The sequence below is a fragment of the Osmerus eperlanus genome, chromosome 6 (assembly GCF_963692335.1).
Source record: "Osmerus eperlanus chromosome 6, fOsmEpe2.1, whole genome shotgun sequence".
In the NCBI taxonomy this organism is placed as follows: Eukaryota; Metazoa; Chordata; class Actinopteri; order Osmeriformes; family Osmeridae; genus Osmerus; species Osmerus eperlanus.
Window position 1 is genome coordinate 16,185,537 of NC_085023.1, and position 16,663 is coordinate 16,202,199.

Genomic DNA, 16,663 nt, shown 5'->3' on the forward strand with positions numbered 1-16,663 from the left:
ATTAAACATGAGATCATCATTTTCTGGACGGGCAGGTGGTATGGGCACCTTAGCAGGTGCACTCATGTCACTGAGGGAGGACCCTGTCCCATTTGGAGAATAAAACTGCTGATGTGAGGCTCTTTTGACAGTGATTATAGATCTTAAACCTCATGAACCTAGACGTTTTTATTTTGCTACATTATCTACAACTATTGCTAAATTTAGTTGTCATCCATCCCCACAATCTCCTAAGTAGTTATAAGGAAGAAATATGGTATCGATTTTAGTTGTAGCGACATAGACAGACAATTCTTTAGATCCGAAGTGCATGACATATTGTAATTTTAGAACAGCAACATATTTCAGTTTGACTGCATCTACCTATATATACACGTGTATTATAGCTGACGTTAGCATTTTGGAAATCTCTTTATATGATTACGTTTGACCTCAGACACTGTAGAGCAGCACTTGCAATGGGTTTTAAAAGTGCAGTCAAACCTCCAAGATAATGCGCGTGAAATAATCCGCATGCACGTCTCTTCTTCAATGTTCCTTCCATTGCTTACATAGGATCATTTCAGGGAGTTCCGTGGTGTTTATGAATTGTGAGGGGAAGATAAAGTGAGGCCGGTTGTCTCTTTAAATCAAGCTGCAGTGTTGATGTGCCCTGGAGCTGAAATGGTAAGAACCATTTCCACCTCTGCGGCAGGGAGCCTGACCAAATAGGCGCACGAGAGCGCTTCAGACGTACCGGGTGATACCCTAGTCCCCTTCTTACTTGATCTCTCTGGTCGCCTCCGCATGGGAAACAATTTGTCAGTCTTGCCCTTCTGGAGTTAACATTTTCAGCGCATCAATAGCGAATGGCATTATTTAATTTTTATTTTGTCCTTTTTTATTCCATCCGCAGAACTCAGTGGCAGTCGCCTCAATCCATGTACCACTGGCTGGTACGCCTATCCCCTCAGCGTTGCAATCTGTTGATAACTCGACTTGCAAGCTGCAGTTTATTGTCTTTCGAAATGGGAAACTCTTTCCTTGCACAGGGAATTCGTCAAATCTTGCAGATGATGGAAAACGTAGGAGTGTTTCAACACCAGTTGCTTTCACCAAATTAGGTAAGAGGACATCCATTTTATCATCATGCCTATGATGTCAACGGTCTGTCTACAATGAGCTGTCGACAACACAGGAACACGCGCATGCATGTAACATATCCTTATTCGGCGTAATCTGCAGGCGTCGACTAAGAATCATGTTTTATTCTATGCGTTTGTCTGTCTTTCATTCATATTTTCAACTGTCACACATCTGATCACGCTTTATTGCCTGATATCAATACGTCACCATTTGTTAACGTAGACAACATATACTTAACTCACTGGTGATACCTAAAGGGTGATCTTACAATCTATGTATCTAGCCGATGCACAACCCTAACTTATTACTGAATGAAGTATAAATATACACACACATTAAGTTACTGATTTTACAACCTATAACAACCACTGCAAATAAAGTGTGTGTGTATTTTGTGCTTGTGTGTGCGCCCGAATCTATTTGTGCGTGCCAACTAGCTATGGCTTTTGCACTTTAAGACTTTCTACTTGGTTTCCCTAACATAATGTGTTGCTTTCTTGCAGATGGGTGCAGCCTCGGAAGCGCCGTGCACTCCGTTACCATCGCTCTCAGGCACTTTGCGCTGGGTGTAGACCCCACCGCAGCCTATTGGGATTTTGACTTGCTAGATGGGCACGGTGGCTGGCGGGCAGAGGGGTGCCACATAACAGGCTCCGCGGGCAACACGACCACTATTCATTGCACTCATCACAATAACTTTGCTGTGCTAATGGTGAGTACAGTTAGTGGTGTCATTCATTCCCTCCCCCTCACCAGACCCACTGTTCCCAACCTTTTGAACTGGTTGTTTCTTATTATGTATCAAATGCACCCATTTCACAAAGGAAAGGAGGGTCACGTGTTTTGCCAAACACTTTATGATAAAAGGGACCTTAAAAATCTTTGTATTTAGTTTTCCCGCCGAGGAAAATGTCTATGGCAATTTGCGCAATATTATCTGGTTAAGAATGACATTATTTTGTTATGTTATAGCCAGTAAAATGCTTTTGAGAGAAGTTGTTGATTTTGTTGAGTGCCTCCTCCTCCAAAAGCTCTACAGCATCTGAAATAAAACGATGCTCAATAGAACGTGCGCCTTGTCAGTATTCGCCTGCGAGCGCAAGTGGTGTACTAATTGGTTCCAACCTTTCCCACCGAAGTGTTCGATTGTAAAGCACGGAATCGTTAATCTAGCTTGCTTGGTCTTGACGTCGCATTGTGTATTTTCGGAAGCCTTCTCTTGCAGTCGTTCCCTATTAAAATTGATTTCATGTGGAAAATACCAATAGCGCTATGGCATCGCATCGCTCAGTCGTTCCGTAGTGCCGCTGCGCCTGGTCCGCTTTTGGACGAACAGCAATCCTCCGGATGTTTACCGAAGAGTGGGATTCGCTAGACTGGGAGGTCAGTCCTTGGTAGTGCATGAAAGTGGTGTGCTTGAAATGATGGTAGCTTTTTACCTGCACAATTTATGAGGCGCTTTAATTTTGTTGCTATTCATGTTCAGAAATATGCTTGTGAAAACCCCAAAGGAAAGAGTGTTGGTTTTAAGATGGGAGAGGGAAAAGCAGCGCAGAAGACTCTGGGAGCGAGCTAGTTGTGTTTAGAATACCAAGTTGTTCTTAAATGGAGCGCAGATATGTCAGGTTGTTATTGTACGGGGCTGAGGCAATGTATGTATATTTAATATCCAACCTGGTCAAGGGGAGACGCTTTTCGCTGCGCTTGACAGCGCGCCGTCATTGGGTACCTTGTGGCTGTCAGCTCAAGACTAAAGTGAGATCGCGAGGCAATTTAGTTAATGGACGTGACACCAGATTAATGATTTGAACTTCAGGGCATGTCAAATAGAAGTGATGGCGGTGGTATAGGGAGCTGTTGCTCCACGGTCAGTGGTAGAAGACCCTGCGTTTTATTCGGATGTTTGCGCGGAGAAGATCGCGTGTTTGCTAATGCAGTCACCACACCCGCAGTATGTCTCTGCAGTGCCCGAGAAAATGACCCTTATTTACGGACTCGTGACATCACTCTCCTGTCTATTCTACAGCTTTTGCGGTGTGTTCTTTTAAGGCTTGCTCTGGCACATTAAACCTGTTGCATAAGCTCTTAATGACCAGCTGGCTAGCTGCTACTATCATATTTTCTTAATCCTTCAGTGGAGAACGGATTCATGGGCCACACAGTATTATAAAAAAATAACCTGACCCCTCAGTTTGAGGGGAAGCTAGCATCTGTTTCAATGGATTCAAGGAACCATTCATGGACCCATGTCCAAACTTTTCCCATAATCTTTTAAAACCATTGCAGTAAAGACGTACTGTGAGTAACTCTTACTTTCATATCACTTTTGTGATATATTTGTCATTATCATCCCATATATACAGGCAGAGGTTATGTGGAGCAGTTTGAGGTGACCCCTTATCTGGATTACACATCAAAGCCCCAAACTGAAAATATAAACTCTATATTGTACAATACCGACCAATGTGGGGGTAAACCATTCAGAACAAAATGACAGGATTGGCCATAAAATACTGCTTTGTACGATGGAAAATTGAGAAAATTGTCCACACGATAGAGCGATTGAGAGAGGGTGAGTGAGAGAGCGTGAGAGAGAGAAAGCAAGAGAGAGAGAGCGACTCGCCACAGTCTCCAGCCTTTATGTGATGGGCAGTTTTTATTCAGCATTTAGGGGGCTTGTGTGTGAAGGTGATTAGTCTACAAATAGTGTGACAGACCAATACAATTGTCCCTGGGGATTTCCGTCCAGTTATTGTTTGGGATATTAACAAAGGGGTTTAATGACATGCTTTTGACTTGGCTTAGGAACACCAACTAGAGAGAGCCTGTCTTCTATCAGTGGTTAGAATGTTCAATGAGGAAGGATATTGGACAAGCTCCATCATCCATGTGTTGCTTGGTAGGATATTCCCCCAGGGCATTTTGCTGCTGTCAGAGTAACTGTAGAACTACATTTGTTATTTACAAACAGACAGTTAGATCACTAGTTACACCCACTTCATTATAGGCTTATATTGAAAGAAGAAAAAAAAAGCAGCCGGATGCTAAGACTACTAATGCTTATTAACTGTCTGAATCGTTAAGGGATACTGTGGTACTCTGTGGGCTTACAGACCACTACCACACTGCCTTCCAGCTTTCAGCACCTTGGACAGTGCCAGTCTCATTCCAATCCATTGGTTAGATTAAACATGCCCAGCATGGCTTGGTCTTGTCTGGTGTAGTTTGGAGTGGCCCAGCCCCCTTCTCTTATTAGGCATGTCTCTACTGGAAAGGGAGGGCTGACTTATTCATTTACAGCAATGCAGCCTGATCATCAGTCTTCATCAAGATTGACAAGCCTTTTCCCTCTTAACCGGCTGTATGTTTTTTTTTTCTCTCTGTCAAAAACACGGGCATCGTAGGATGCAAAGTTCTCCATCTGATTGCGTCCCTGTTTAACATGCACAAACAGACCTTTTGAGAAAGAGCGGAATGCAGGGAAGCTGTCTTTTGTCAGTATCCAATCATAACAAAGGCTCTGAAGCCATAGGCCAATAACAGAGAAGCAATTCAGAGATATATTGTCATATGCCCATTAGGACAAGCTGTCTGTGTGATGCTTAATAGAAAATAGATAGTCTTGCTCAGTGATGGCTCAGCACCACATAATACACATTAGGTGTCTGAGTGAAGCTAAATAGATGAGCTGTAAGGTTCGCTTTCGTAGAATAGCTTTGACTTTGTTTTCAGGTGAAACCTCTCAACACAAACAGAATACCAGTGATCGGCTGCCATTATACTAATTATTGCCATTATACTATACAAGACTAATGTTTTGCCTGTGTTGTTTTATGGTGAAAGTACACTCTGTGCCATGTGAGTGTCACAGTGTGTGACACAGCAGAGGGGCCTAAGGATGCTAGGAGGGCATGCTGACAATTTGCAAGCCAGTCACCCTTTGGTGACCCCTGACCTGCAGTTCTCCCACTCTTGTTTAAAAGATGGCAGCGTATGGAGGAACACACATCCCTGTCCAGCACTGCGTGGGCAACCAGGCTGCCTCCTGCCTCCAGCCTTCTGCTGGTGCAGCCAGGCAAAAGAAGGAACATGGCCACACGCAGGGAACACAAAGATCTGCTCTCTACTCACGGGACAAAAGGTTGCTTTAGTTGGCAGCTTGAACAGCTGATATCACTAATTGGCTCACTTTCTTGCACAGTGTTTAGGCACTTACAGTTTAAGAATTGAACTATCAAATTCAATGTGTCCAAGTTTTATTTGTAGCTTCCAGTGGCATTGTTGTCGAGAGCAGGAGGCTGTATGAAGGCAGTCACCTACGCGTGGCTGTGGATTTACACCAACGCCAGAACCACTGGTTTGGAATGGTCTCTCTGGTTTGGAAGGCTACAGCTCTCCTTACTCCTCCTAGTTCTGAGCTGTCCAGTCTGAGCTTGGCTTGAGCTGCTAGCTAATCACTTTGGTGTGATTGGTCGAGCTGAGCAAGTGGTCTTCCTCGCTTCCTTAACAGATTGCTGCTTGCCAATGGTTTGGCGTGTGATGCAGATTGTTTTCTTCATGAGTAATGAGTTCTGAGGAGCTCTGCCCACCATTAATCTGGACCATCAACACTTTTCTCCCGGGCACTGCTGGAGTCAGCCAGCAGTCCGTTTCGCGTCTTATTTCTCTTCTTCCCTGACTTATACATATTACATACATATTGACTGAGATACACGCCTCCGTTTTTCATCAGGCCTTATTCATTCTGGCCTTATTTTGGGTACAAATTGCATTACTTTATAGCCAATTGGTATTCAAATGACTGTTAGTCTTCATCTAAGTAGTTGAAAGATGTTCCCAGCAGAAGGGAAGTCTTGAATAAATGGATGTGTTTGTAGGTGTGTGTGTGTTTCCGTGTGGATTTGTACTGTATGTGTGTGGATTTGTACATAGACAACAAAGCAATACAATCCATAGGAAGTTAATGGCCTATTCAGTGCTTTCACAGTTTTGTTGTTGTTTATATAAAATAACTGGGTAATTGGCAGCCTAAGGAGCCCAGCAGTTTTATGAAGACTAAAGCTACACTGACTTCAATTGTTAATCTATCCATGCTGACAAATGTAATTCATGAACAATAATCATATCGTTGACTTTCTGTCCTGATTAAAGGTTTTTGCCAGACTTTGAACAATTGCACGGTATGCTAACTGCTTATTGATAGAAGGAAGCACGCATAGATCTTTCTTTGAATAGACAGTTTATTCTTTGTCACATCTTACAACAAATCCCTCAGACAATCTCAAACTCAACAAGTCAGCTCGAGCTCTTCATCAAGACTCCCGCTACAACATTGTACCCAGTAGCACAGCCCAGAAAGCTGCCTCCAAACCTGGACAGGAGACCATGCGGGTAACAGCCTTCCTTCCCGAGGAGTACTATTTATTGTTTGTGCCTCTAAGTGAACCCGACAGCACCTCATTTACAAAATGCTGGCCAGTCTAGACAAACACATTTAGAGCTGATTTCCCCTCTATTAGGACCATTCGTGGTACAGTGCGATCCAGACCAGCCTCGGCTGGCTGGCTGGCTCCGCTGTCTGCCTGTCTTGTCAGCCAAGACAGCCCATCTCCCCCAGGTCTCCCACACATCTTTTGCTGTGCTGTTCTAGCTGGCAGCTCGCGAGAAAAAAAGGAGATGGGAAACAGGGACATCAGGGAATTCTGGGGGTTAAAGGCCACAACAGCTGCTCTAATCAATTGCCCAGACAACTGGCTAGGGGAAGGATTTGTTAGCGTACTAGTCCCCATTCCAGGTCACAGGTGACTAATTCCCAGTAGTTTACACCAGCACTGTGGTACAGCAGCCGCATCACATTGACCTCTGAACTTTGACTGCATGACCTTATCATTGCATTAGGGGACAAGGTCAGTGCTGGGGGTTGTAGTTCTGTTTTGTCACTGTCCCTGAGATGTGCTCTGTGCTGCTGCAGGATGCAGACTCCTAATTACGTGGTATCTTATTGATGTGAAGAGGCCCCAGTGCACCTCAGGGTCTGATAAGGACAGGAGAAAATTAGACTTGTATGATTTGAAGGTGGGCGACAAAGAGGAGGGGGGAGGGGGGGGGGGGGTGTATCTGTGGCAAGCTCTATTAAGTAGCCTTTGAATGCCTTATCAGCTCAGCGGAATTGAAATATTCAAACAAATTATTTTCTCCGCGGTTGTGCTCGGTTCCTGGGTACTGTGAATGTAATGTGCCTGAATGCTGGATCATGCTGTTATGCAGGTGACTTCAGTGGGGTCCTAAGGTGTCACAGAGGCTTTTGCTTGACAAGATGTTTTCATGCCAATTGTTGGAGTGTTGCCACATGGCATATACAGTACATTTTGAGAGCATGTGTTTAAAATACTTATATTATTTGTCAAGGTTACGTTTGTGTGTGTACGTGTATGGCATAGAGGTGTGAGCATGGGTTGGGGGTGTTTGCATGGTGTTGAGCTTTCATCAGTACGTGGATGTGTGTGCCTGTGTTTGGGTGTGTGTGTGTGTGTGTGTGTGAGTCATGTTGCACATTAGTATTTCTCTAGAGATCGGCCTTAGCACGGCAGCGGTTTAACTTCAAAGCCCACTCAATTCGCTCCCCAAATCCCATTCCAGCGGGTGAGCGATATGCTCTCGTATCAAAGGTGAAAACTAATCTGGTCAGTGAAATTCCCCCTCCGCCCTCCAGACACTGGGCCAGCCTTAAAAAAATGTCCTAATGAGACACAAACATGTAAATGGCTGCTGGAAAAGATGGAGCGCCCACTTAGAGCTAAATGGCACTGCCAGCATAACTGTCAGCTGGCGAAATGGGATTGGCCAAGATCATGTCACGCAATCCATAATCAAAAATGGAAGGAAAGATTGCCTCGTCGTGGAAACGGAGGGGGGCCCTGGGGGGAGGGGGGGGGGGGCGTTAGGGCTTGTGGTCTGAGTCACAACCGCAGGTTTTATAAGGACTTGAAGATAATGATATACCTCTCACTATCTGTCTCTGCCTTTGTTTATCTCTCACTATCTCCCTCTTCACCTTCTCATTCCTCTACTTTTACTCTCTGGCTTTTAGCAGCGTAGTGCACACACGGTTGTCACATTCATATTCAAGCCTTGTTGCTCTCTCTTCTGTCTCCTACTCTCCCTGTCGTACGGACAGTTGCTGTACAGGTAAGGAGTGTCTTTGCAAGCTTGGATGCTGGATCCGGTAGGGGGAAAGCTTGAATATTGTTGCAGCAGCATTGAAGCACATTTGCTTTGGCAAGGAGCTCAGGCAAATTCACTCTGAAGTGCTTTTGGAGACAATGTGGTTTTTATGGCAAATCTAATGGAGTCATCAGTGGTCTAGCATTACACAGCTTTTTATGTTGCCAGCTAGCAGTACTGCATTGTTCCCATAGGATGACAGAGCTTGGGAGTTAAATAGAGAGAGAGAGATAGGAGGGGTATGGATAGCAAGGGAGAGATGGATGTGTTGGCCAGGCAGAAGCAGATGTGAAGACGACTCTCTGGTGAGTGTAGTGATTTCAGTAGCTGAAAGTCGTTAAACACCATGCACTGAAACATACGTTGTTTATCCAAGGGACCTTAAGCTGGGAGTGGTTCAGTCTCTCTACTGTGTGTGTCGTACTTGGTACAATACTCTAGGCCGATGTGTTTGGTTGTGTCCTACTCGGCCTCAAAAACCTTCAGACCGAGTCACCCTTGGCCATGTTTCTATTCAGTCTATTTGTCACAGGAGAAAAATGGCCTTTCTGAGCACATTGTGTCAACCTGTAAGGATGAAGATAGGAAGAGACGTATCCCATGCTCCCCTCGCAGTGTGCTGAGCCGCATGAGGTCCCACGAGGCATGAGTGTGTGTGTGTGTGTTTACGTGCACAACCGTGTCAGTGAGTGTGCTTACGCTCGCGCCGTCGCCCGCGTGTACGTATTCAAAGTAGACGGTGCCTCCTCCGTCGAGACTGCTGTGGTGTGTGGTGGAGACACTGCTGTAGTGTGTGGTGGAGAGACTGCTGTAGTGTGTGGTGGAGAGACTGCCTTAGTGTGTGGTGGAGAGACTGCTGTAGTGTGTGGTGGAGAGACTGCCTTAGTGTGTGGTGGAGAGACTGCCTTAGTGTGTGGTGGAGAGACTGCTGTAGTGTGTGGTGGAGAGACTGCTGTAGTGTGTGGTGGAGAGACTGCCTTAGTGTGTGGTGGAGAGACTACCTTAGTGTGTGGTGGAGAGACTGCTGTAGTGTGTGGTGGAGAGACTACCTTAGTGTGTGGTGGAGAGACTGCCTTAGTGTGTGGTGGAGAGACTACCTTAGTGTGTGGTGGAGAGACTGCTGTAGTGTGTGGTGGAGAGACTACCTTAGTGTGTGGTGGAGAGACTGCTGTAGTGTGTGGTGGAGAGATGAGTCACCCTCTCAGCCCCAGACAACACCCACCAGCCGGCTCTCTCTTCACCAGGCCAGCGCATGAACGTGTGCATTGATTAGGCTGTCATTGTTTGAGGCTGGATGCCTCCGAATGCACTATCACAGACTAACGTGTTGCAATACTCTGTGTGGGAGGGAGGGTGAGAGCTGGGCTCGTAGAGGGTGTGGTTGGGTCCAGGTTTAGCCTTGCAAAGTCACATTAGACAAAGCAGACGGACATTAGTCACTGTGCGTCTGTACCTCCACTGACAGTTATGGGACAATATGTCTTTTGTGCTATTTGATTGCACAGACAGGACAATATTTACAAATAATGCCAATACGTTATGCAGCTCATGAATCTGAAAAAAGGGAGACTCACTGTAATGGAGAGCCTTACACTACGATGGCACTTGATGTCTAAGTAAATAAATAGAACACAAAGTACATGCCTGAGCCTCAAATGATAGCACTGGTCTGGGGGGACTTTTCTATTGTAGTTCAAATGAGATTCATCAACTCATAATGCGGCCTGATTTGATGGCTGTTTATTTCATTGAAGTTGATTTGATTACCCTCACAGCAGTGGGCTTGTTGACCTAATCGGTGAACATTTAGAGGGAAGAAAGAAGCTGTGCGATGCTTGTCTGTCTGATCCCAGCTTTCCAGATGCTGCGACGACGCAGCCGACCGACTGACTGACACGCCAAGGTGTGACTGACATGAAAGATGAATGACCTTGGCCGGTGTTGGCTAAAGATTACGTGAGCGTTGCCAGACTCAGGTGTTAGATGGGTCCCGGTCTGTGCTGTCCGGTGGGGCGGGTCTGGGGGGGGGGTGTCGTAGGGTTTGATTTGCACTCGCTCCCCAGCTTCGTTCCAGTGTTCACACGGCACGTTCAAGGATGATAAAGCATGGCGCTGGATGCCAGCTTGGAGCCCTAGGGCAGTCTGCCAAAGGATTTTAATTTCGTGCGCGTGCGTTGCCGTGCGTGTGTGTTTGTATGTGAGCGAGACAGACAAAGAGAGAGGGAGCATTTGTAGTTTGGCCATAATCCTTCAAGGTGCAATATATAGTTTCATCTGTGCTCTATGAATACAAACCGTATTGACCTTACATTTAGCAGACGCTCTTATCCAGAGTGACTTACAGTAAGTACAGGGTGAAGTGCCTTGCCCAAGGACACAACGTCAGTTGGCATGACCGGGAATCGAACTGGCAACCTTCGGATTACTAGCCCGATTCCCTCACCGCTCAGCCACCTAACTCCCCTTGCAGAGATGAGGACGAGGAAACCATTGAGTCCATTCCTCTGACGGATGGCCTCGACCAGCATTGCATGAATCTACCCCTTTAACCCTCTAAATATCTGAATATTTCATCACCCTAGTAACAGAGCACTCAAAACATCATACAGAATGCTGGACCTTTGAACTCTGAATATCTATGAATATCCTCCAATGTTTCCCTCCAGGCAGGAGGACACTGTAGTCCAAAGCCGCTGTCCTTCCTTTTGACTTGTTTGACTTGAGATTATGGACATGGTCACGTTTAATTGACACCAGTAATCTGTTTTTTGGCGAAGAGGTGGGGGCAGGAGCCAAGTCTGGATTAAAGTTGTAGCTAACCACACAGACGTGGGATAAACAGGGGCCTGTTTAGCTACAGCAGGGGACTGCAGAATACAATAGGTGCATGCTTAGATGTAGCTACGCCAGCCCTAATCCAAAATAAAACCCAGCTGGCTTGGCCACAGTAATATTCGGTCTGAGTCTCTAATGAATTGTCCCTGTTGGAGTCTACCCACATGACCCCCCCCCCTACCCCCTCTCCTCTGCAGTAATAAAGTCAGCCCAGCCACAGCACAGCACCGTGATGTAATATGATAGTAATAATGATAATAACTGGAGTGGAGGAGTCACATTTGAAGCTGGCTTCTGTCCTTATCTGACATGACGTTGGCTGGCTGGCTAACTGAAGAGCTGTTGGTAGACTTTACAGGAAGTGGATTGTTCTGCAGCAGGGCCAGGGTATTATCACTCATTTTAACTGCTAGGTCAGGAATTACAACCCTGCCATCGATATGGGCTCGCTGTTTGTTTGTAAGTGGTGGCACAGCAGACACTGGTTTTGCAAATCCATACTGAGCAATGTTAGCGGGATTAACGAAAAGAACCGTTATTTATCATGAAGATATATTTATCAGAATCTACTGTGGGGCATTCTGTGGTATCCTATATGAGTTATGGTGGCAGTCTTTTTGTGATAGTACTGAAGCAACTGCTACAGCCAGTGTCTCAGCCAGCAGCAGGCTTCTCTCCCCTGCTCAGTATGAGAGTCGGGCAGAGCGTCATTCTGTCCTAGTGGCAGCACCTCCCTAGGAGCATAAACACTGGGACCAGGAACCATAGGAACAATTTGTTCTGGGTGCCCTGTAGTGTGCCTCGCTATTTTTCTCAGGGCCCATCCGCCTGGTGAAAGTGACATCCCCCCCCTCCCTCCCTACTGCCCATCCTCTGTCTCCACCCCCCTTTTCCTCCACCATTTCTCTCCAGCGGCGCCTCATTCAGGGGCCTTCAATACAAGCTGGACCATTAACGGGTCAGTTAGCTTAGCCACGGGCTCGTTAGCGAAATGGTCGGCGAGGCTTGTTAGATTAGGCCTGAGTTAAGTATATCAGCAATTCACCAGTCCTCCGTTGAAGTGGTTAATGTGTCAGCTAGGCTTTCTCTCACTACTTTTATTGTGAGCTGATTTGTTGGACTGGGCGCTAGCCTGTTAGCTGGTCTGTTAACACAGTGCTATTATGCAGCCTTTTTCCCCTCAATGCTGCAGTAAATCCAGGCCTCAGCTGGCCCAGAGAGTGGGAGCTCTCTCTTGCTGTGCCTCTTCTTTCCCCTGCCTGGCTGCTTTAGGAGCTACAACAGTCTCTCTCAGTCAGGGAATAGATTTCTCTGCTAGACCCCTCTGGTTAAATCCTTCCCTGACTCTTTGTTGAGAACACAGTCACCCTACAGTAGGTTGTCAGCAGTGCTAGTAAATGGTTAAGTACTGTACAGTCTCAGGGGACGGCCGGGAGAGGGAGGCAGACAGGCTCAGCTATCATTAGAGGCTCATTGATGCTAATATGTCCCATGAGAACCTTTGACTCGGAGAGATCACCCTTGGCCGACCCCTGCACTCCCCCCGCCTCCCCCCCCCCCCTCCTCCCCCCCCCGGCCATTTAAGTACAGTAGCTGTCATATCCCATCACAGAGAGCCACATTTCAGCTTCATATCGTCCCCTAGATACCCTGTCTCCCTCTCGCATCTCTCCATGTCAGCATCTCTTTCCGCCTCTGTTTTTAGCACATCCAAATCCCCCTCTGCGCGCACACTCCCCAGCCCCTTTGCCATCTATTTCCTCGCTTTATTTACCCATCTCATTCCCCTCTCATTCCCCCCTCTGGTTCCCATCTCTCTCTGCATCCCCGTACTTTCTTCTCTCACTCAGTTCATGTTCGGGTACAGCTGGATTGTAATGCTGTGACTCCCAGTCTTTCTCTCACACTGTCACATCAGTGGAAATGCCACAGATCACGCTCCCATCCGCTACCCTTTGGCTTGCCCAATCCCACCCGCCCTGACCGGACCTATTAGTGCCCACCATGTGGAATGTCTGAGTCATGACCCCTACAGGCCCCTACGGACCCCTGAGCCAGCCCTGTAGGTGAACCCAGAGAGGGGGTTTTGCTTGGCTGGGCAAAGAGACGGCTGGTTGTGCATCACTCTCTCACACCCAGACACAGGACCTCAGGGGGATCTGATGATATGCTGGGTCATATCTATGAAACAGCCCTGTCAGCATGTGTTCTACCCTACATGCTCTGTAAAGCTCTCCTGATGTTTAGACCAGCAGCCACACCCACTATAAAAAGTGTCTGCTTGAGTGTCTTTAACAGGAATAGGCATGATGATTGGCTCCCTCTCCTGGCCTCGGGTCTATGTTGTGCTCATTAGGGGAAATCGTGCCGAGTCATGAGTGATGTGCCTGACATACTTTTCCTTTGGAAGCTTGTCTATTTGCTGCCGAACAGCAGTCTGTCTATCTGCTTTCTGATTATTGAGCTGTGTTTCCTGCTGCTCATTGACAGTGTACATTTAGCAAGGTAGTCCCAGTAGATTTACTACAGAAATGTCCCTGTGAGGCAATGATTGGAAGCATCTAGACAACATTATTATAGAAATGTGTTTACACAGACATACTATAAAGAGGTATTATGGTTTGTTCAAGTCACTATAGAGTTTATGTATATGAGAACATACTTCAATAGCACTGTGCGTTGTCTGACTGTGAGGTCTCTCTCTCCCATTTTCTCTCTTGTTCTTTTTCACTTTGTCTCTCCTGCTCTCTCTCTCTTTCTCTCCATTGCTCTTTCTCCTAATTTCTGTCATTTTCTCTCCCGCTTTCTCTCTGTTTCTATTATTCTCTCTCTCTATCTCTCTCTCTCTCTCTCTCTCTCTCTCTCTCTCTCTCTCTCTCTCTCTCTCAGGATCTGAAGAATGTGCTGTCTTTCCCCCCGTACCCTGGGGAGTTTCTGCACCCTGTCGTGTATGCCTGCACGGCGGTCATGTTGCTCTGCCTCTTCGCCTCCATCATCACATACATCGTGCATCACAGGTAACCACTTAATGCCTCTTCTGCCTCTTCTATGACTGGCTGCATGCCTGTGCGTCTGTGGATGACTGTGTGCGGCCCGTGGACCCGCTCTTTATTTGGATCCTTCCGAGTGTTTGTATTTACCCCCTTAAATTCAAAGGGAAGCTGGGGGCAGGAATTGGGAGAACTGGGAGCCGCAATTCCCTTCCTCCGCTCCCGTCTCCATCTCTACACCACCTCTCTTTTCCTGTTTGTTTGTCTCTCCCTCCGTCCTGTTCCTGGACTGTGTGTGAGTCAGACGCTTTAGGCCGGCAAGAAGAAACGCTGCAGCCTTTTCTGAGTCACGGATCTAAAGCACAGGATGGATGGAGTGTGTGTGTGTGAGCGCGCGTGTGTGTGCGTGCAACACCGACACCTAACAAACGCAGCCTTTTTTGAAGAGACGGCTCAATCAAATTTCCATTGGATCCAGGCCATCTCCTGTGCCCTTGTTCATTCGAGGCTGGTTAATGAGAGTGTGAAGCCCCTGGGCTAGGAGCTAGCGTCTCCCTGTTCATCCACTGTTCATCCACTGCTGAGGGACCAGAGAGGGCTGGAGGCTGTTGGCAGCCTGTATTCATGTCATTAGTGTGGCCCACACATTCACCTTGAGCCCATGTTAGATACTGGAGCAGAAGATCCTGGACAAAGGTACAGCTGAGTGTATGGCCTCAACATGGCCTTTCTTGTGTGGGAAGCTCTCTGAATACACTGGATAAAGGAGGATTACACAATGAACACAGTTTTCATCGGTGTGTCTGTGTGGGTGTGTGTGTGTGTGTGTGTGGGCGTGCGTGCGTGCGCATGCTTGGATCCAGACAGCATGTAACCGCTCACTGTCAATGCGCTTCTGTCTCCCAGCTGCAGCACGCGCTTAACACCTCCCCTCCCTGCCGCCCCAGACACAGGCCTGAGCGCTCCTTACTGCTGCGGCATGTGTAGTAGCACTTCCCTGGCTGTCACTGGCTGGCTGGCTGGCTGTCACTGGCTGGCTGGCCGGCTGTCACTGGCTGGCTGGCCGGCTGTCACTGGCTGGCTGGCTGGCTGGCTGTCACTGGCTGGCTGGCTGTCATTGGCTGGCTGGCTTTCACCTCTCAGCCCCAACACCAGGTGATAGTGTATAGACCGGCACAGATGTAGGATGGTGAGCTTGTTAAAGGAAGGAAATGCCCAGTGCAAGATTCGTCTTGCGCCCAAAGATGAATGAAAGCTTGTTAAAGAGCACACTCACATGCAGACATTGCAGGAGAACAGTCCCTTCCCCTCTCTCCCAGCACCACTATAGGGTTTTATGTCCCTTTTGAGGGTTTACGGGGAGAGGAAAAGCGAGCGAGGGGAGTGGAGTGTGCTGGGAGGGGGGAATATTTTAGTCACGTGCTTCTCTGGAGGGATGGGGATGTGGAGGGTTGCCAGGTTAATGTACTTGACCCACTGAAAGCCAATACGGGGAGCCCATGAAAAAACACCCTCCCGTGTAGCCAGAAGCCCGACTGATTTATAGCCCCGCTCCTGGATGGAGTTCAGCACCTGGGCAGCAACAACCAGCCCAGGCAGCAGCTTGCCCCGCGCTGGCACAGAGCAGAGAGCCAGCCAGGCCGTCCCCTGGACACGCCTCACAGCCCCCCTGTCGCTCCCTGGCGCTCCCTGGCTGCACTTGGCTCACATTCAACCGAGGCTGCGCTCTCCGCCATTTTGGTGAGCCGAGCGAGGCTCCCTAGATATCAAAGGATGTTGTTTTTCACGGTTTACGATTATGATAATGAGTGTTTGTGATGAATGTCAGCACTTGAAATGTTATGGTTGCTAAGGCTATTCTCTGTCGGCTTTGTTATAAACTAAATTCCCTTTTTCGATGAGTAAGGTACACTGAAGGTCTGTTGGCAGTCACCAAGAGGGGAATGCCTTTAGAAGGCTGTATGTTGGGAGATATATAATAGATTTGGTCCATTAGTGTTTTGACTCCAACCTAATCTGGTCGAATACTGTACATTTGTATTGGCTGACCTACATAGTGTAGCACAGTACACATTAGTGTAGCACAGTACACAGTAGTGTAGCACAGTACACAGTAGTGCAGAACAGCTGGACTGACTGGTGGCAATACGGGTTAAGTGCTGAGCCCAAGGGTGTATAACACTTTCAGTCCGTTTCTCAAAGAATGTGTGTGTGTGTGTGTGTGCGTGTAGTGCTCTATTGTGGAGTGTTTCAATTGAATCAGCGTACTGGAATCCATCTGCTATTTTGTTTATTCACCATTGAGCCAAATTCTGCTGCGCACATAAAATGTTCGAGCAAGTGGATGACTTAGCTGTGTTCTGAACTGCACAGGGCATTCTTGTCAGCTACATGTGCTTACAATACATACCACCAGACAACCACACCTATAATACATTATGCTGTGTTGAACGTTGACATGTTTAATCTTGTGAAGGAATGTACAGTAA

General features: G+C 47.2%; 1 protein-coding gene across 1 annotated transcript in view; it reads left to right on the forward strand.

The window, feature by feature from the left end:
• The window catches only part of LOC134022400 (adhesion G protein-coupled receptor A3), an 81,422-nt gene that overhangs the window by 55,004 nt on the left and 9,755 nt on the right, over positions 1-16,663 (forward strand). The window contains exons 13-15 of the mRNA XM_062463884.1: positions 896-1,103; positions 1,629-1,837; positions 14,074-14,201. Of these exons, the coding sequence (XP_062319868.1) occupies positions 896-1,103; positions 1,629-1,837; positions 14,074-14,201 (545 nt within the window). The remainder of the gene's footprint in view (positions 1-895; positions 1,104-1,628; positions 1,838-14,073; positions 14,202-16,663) is intronic.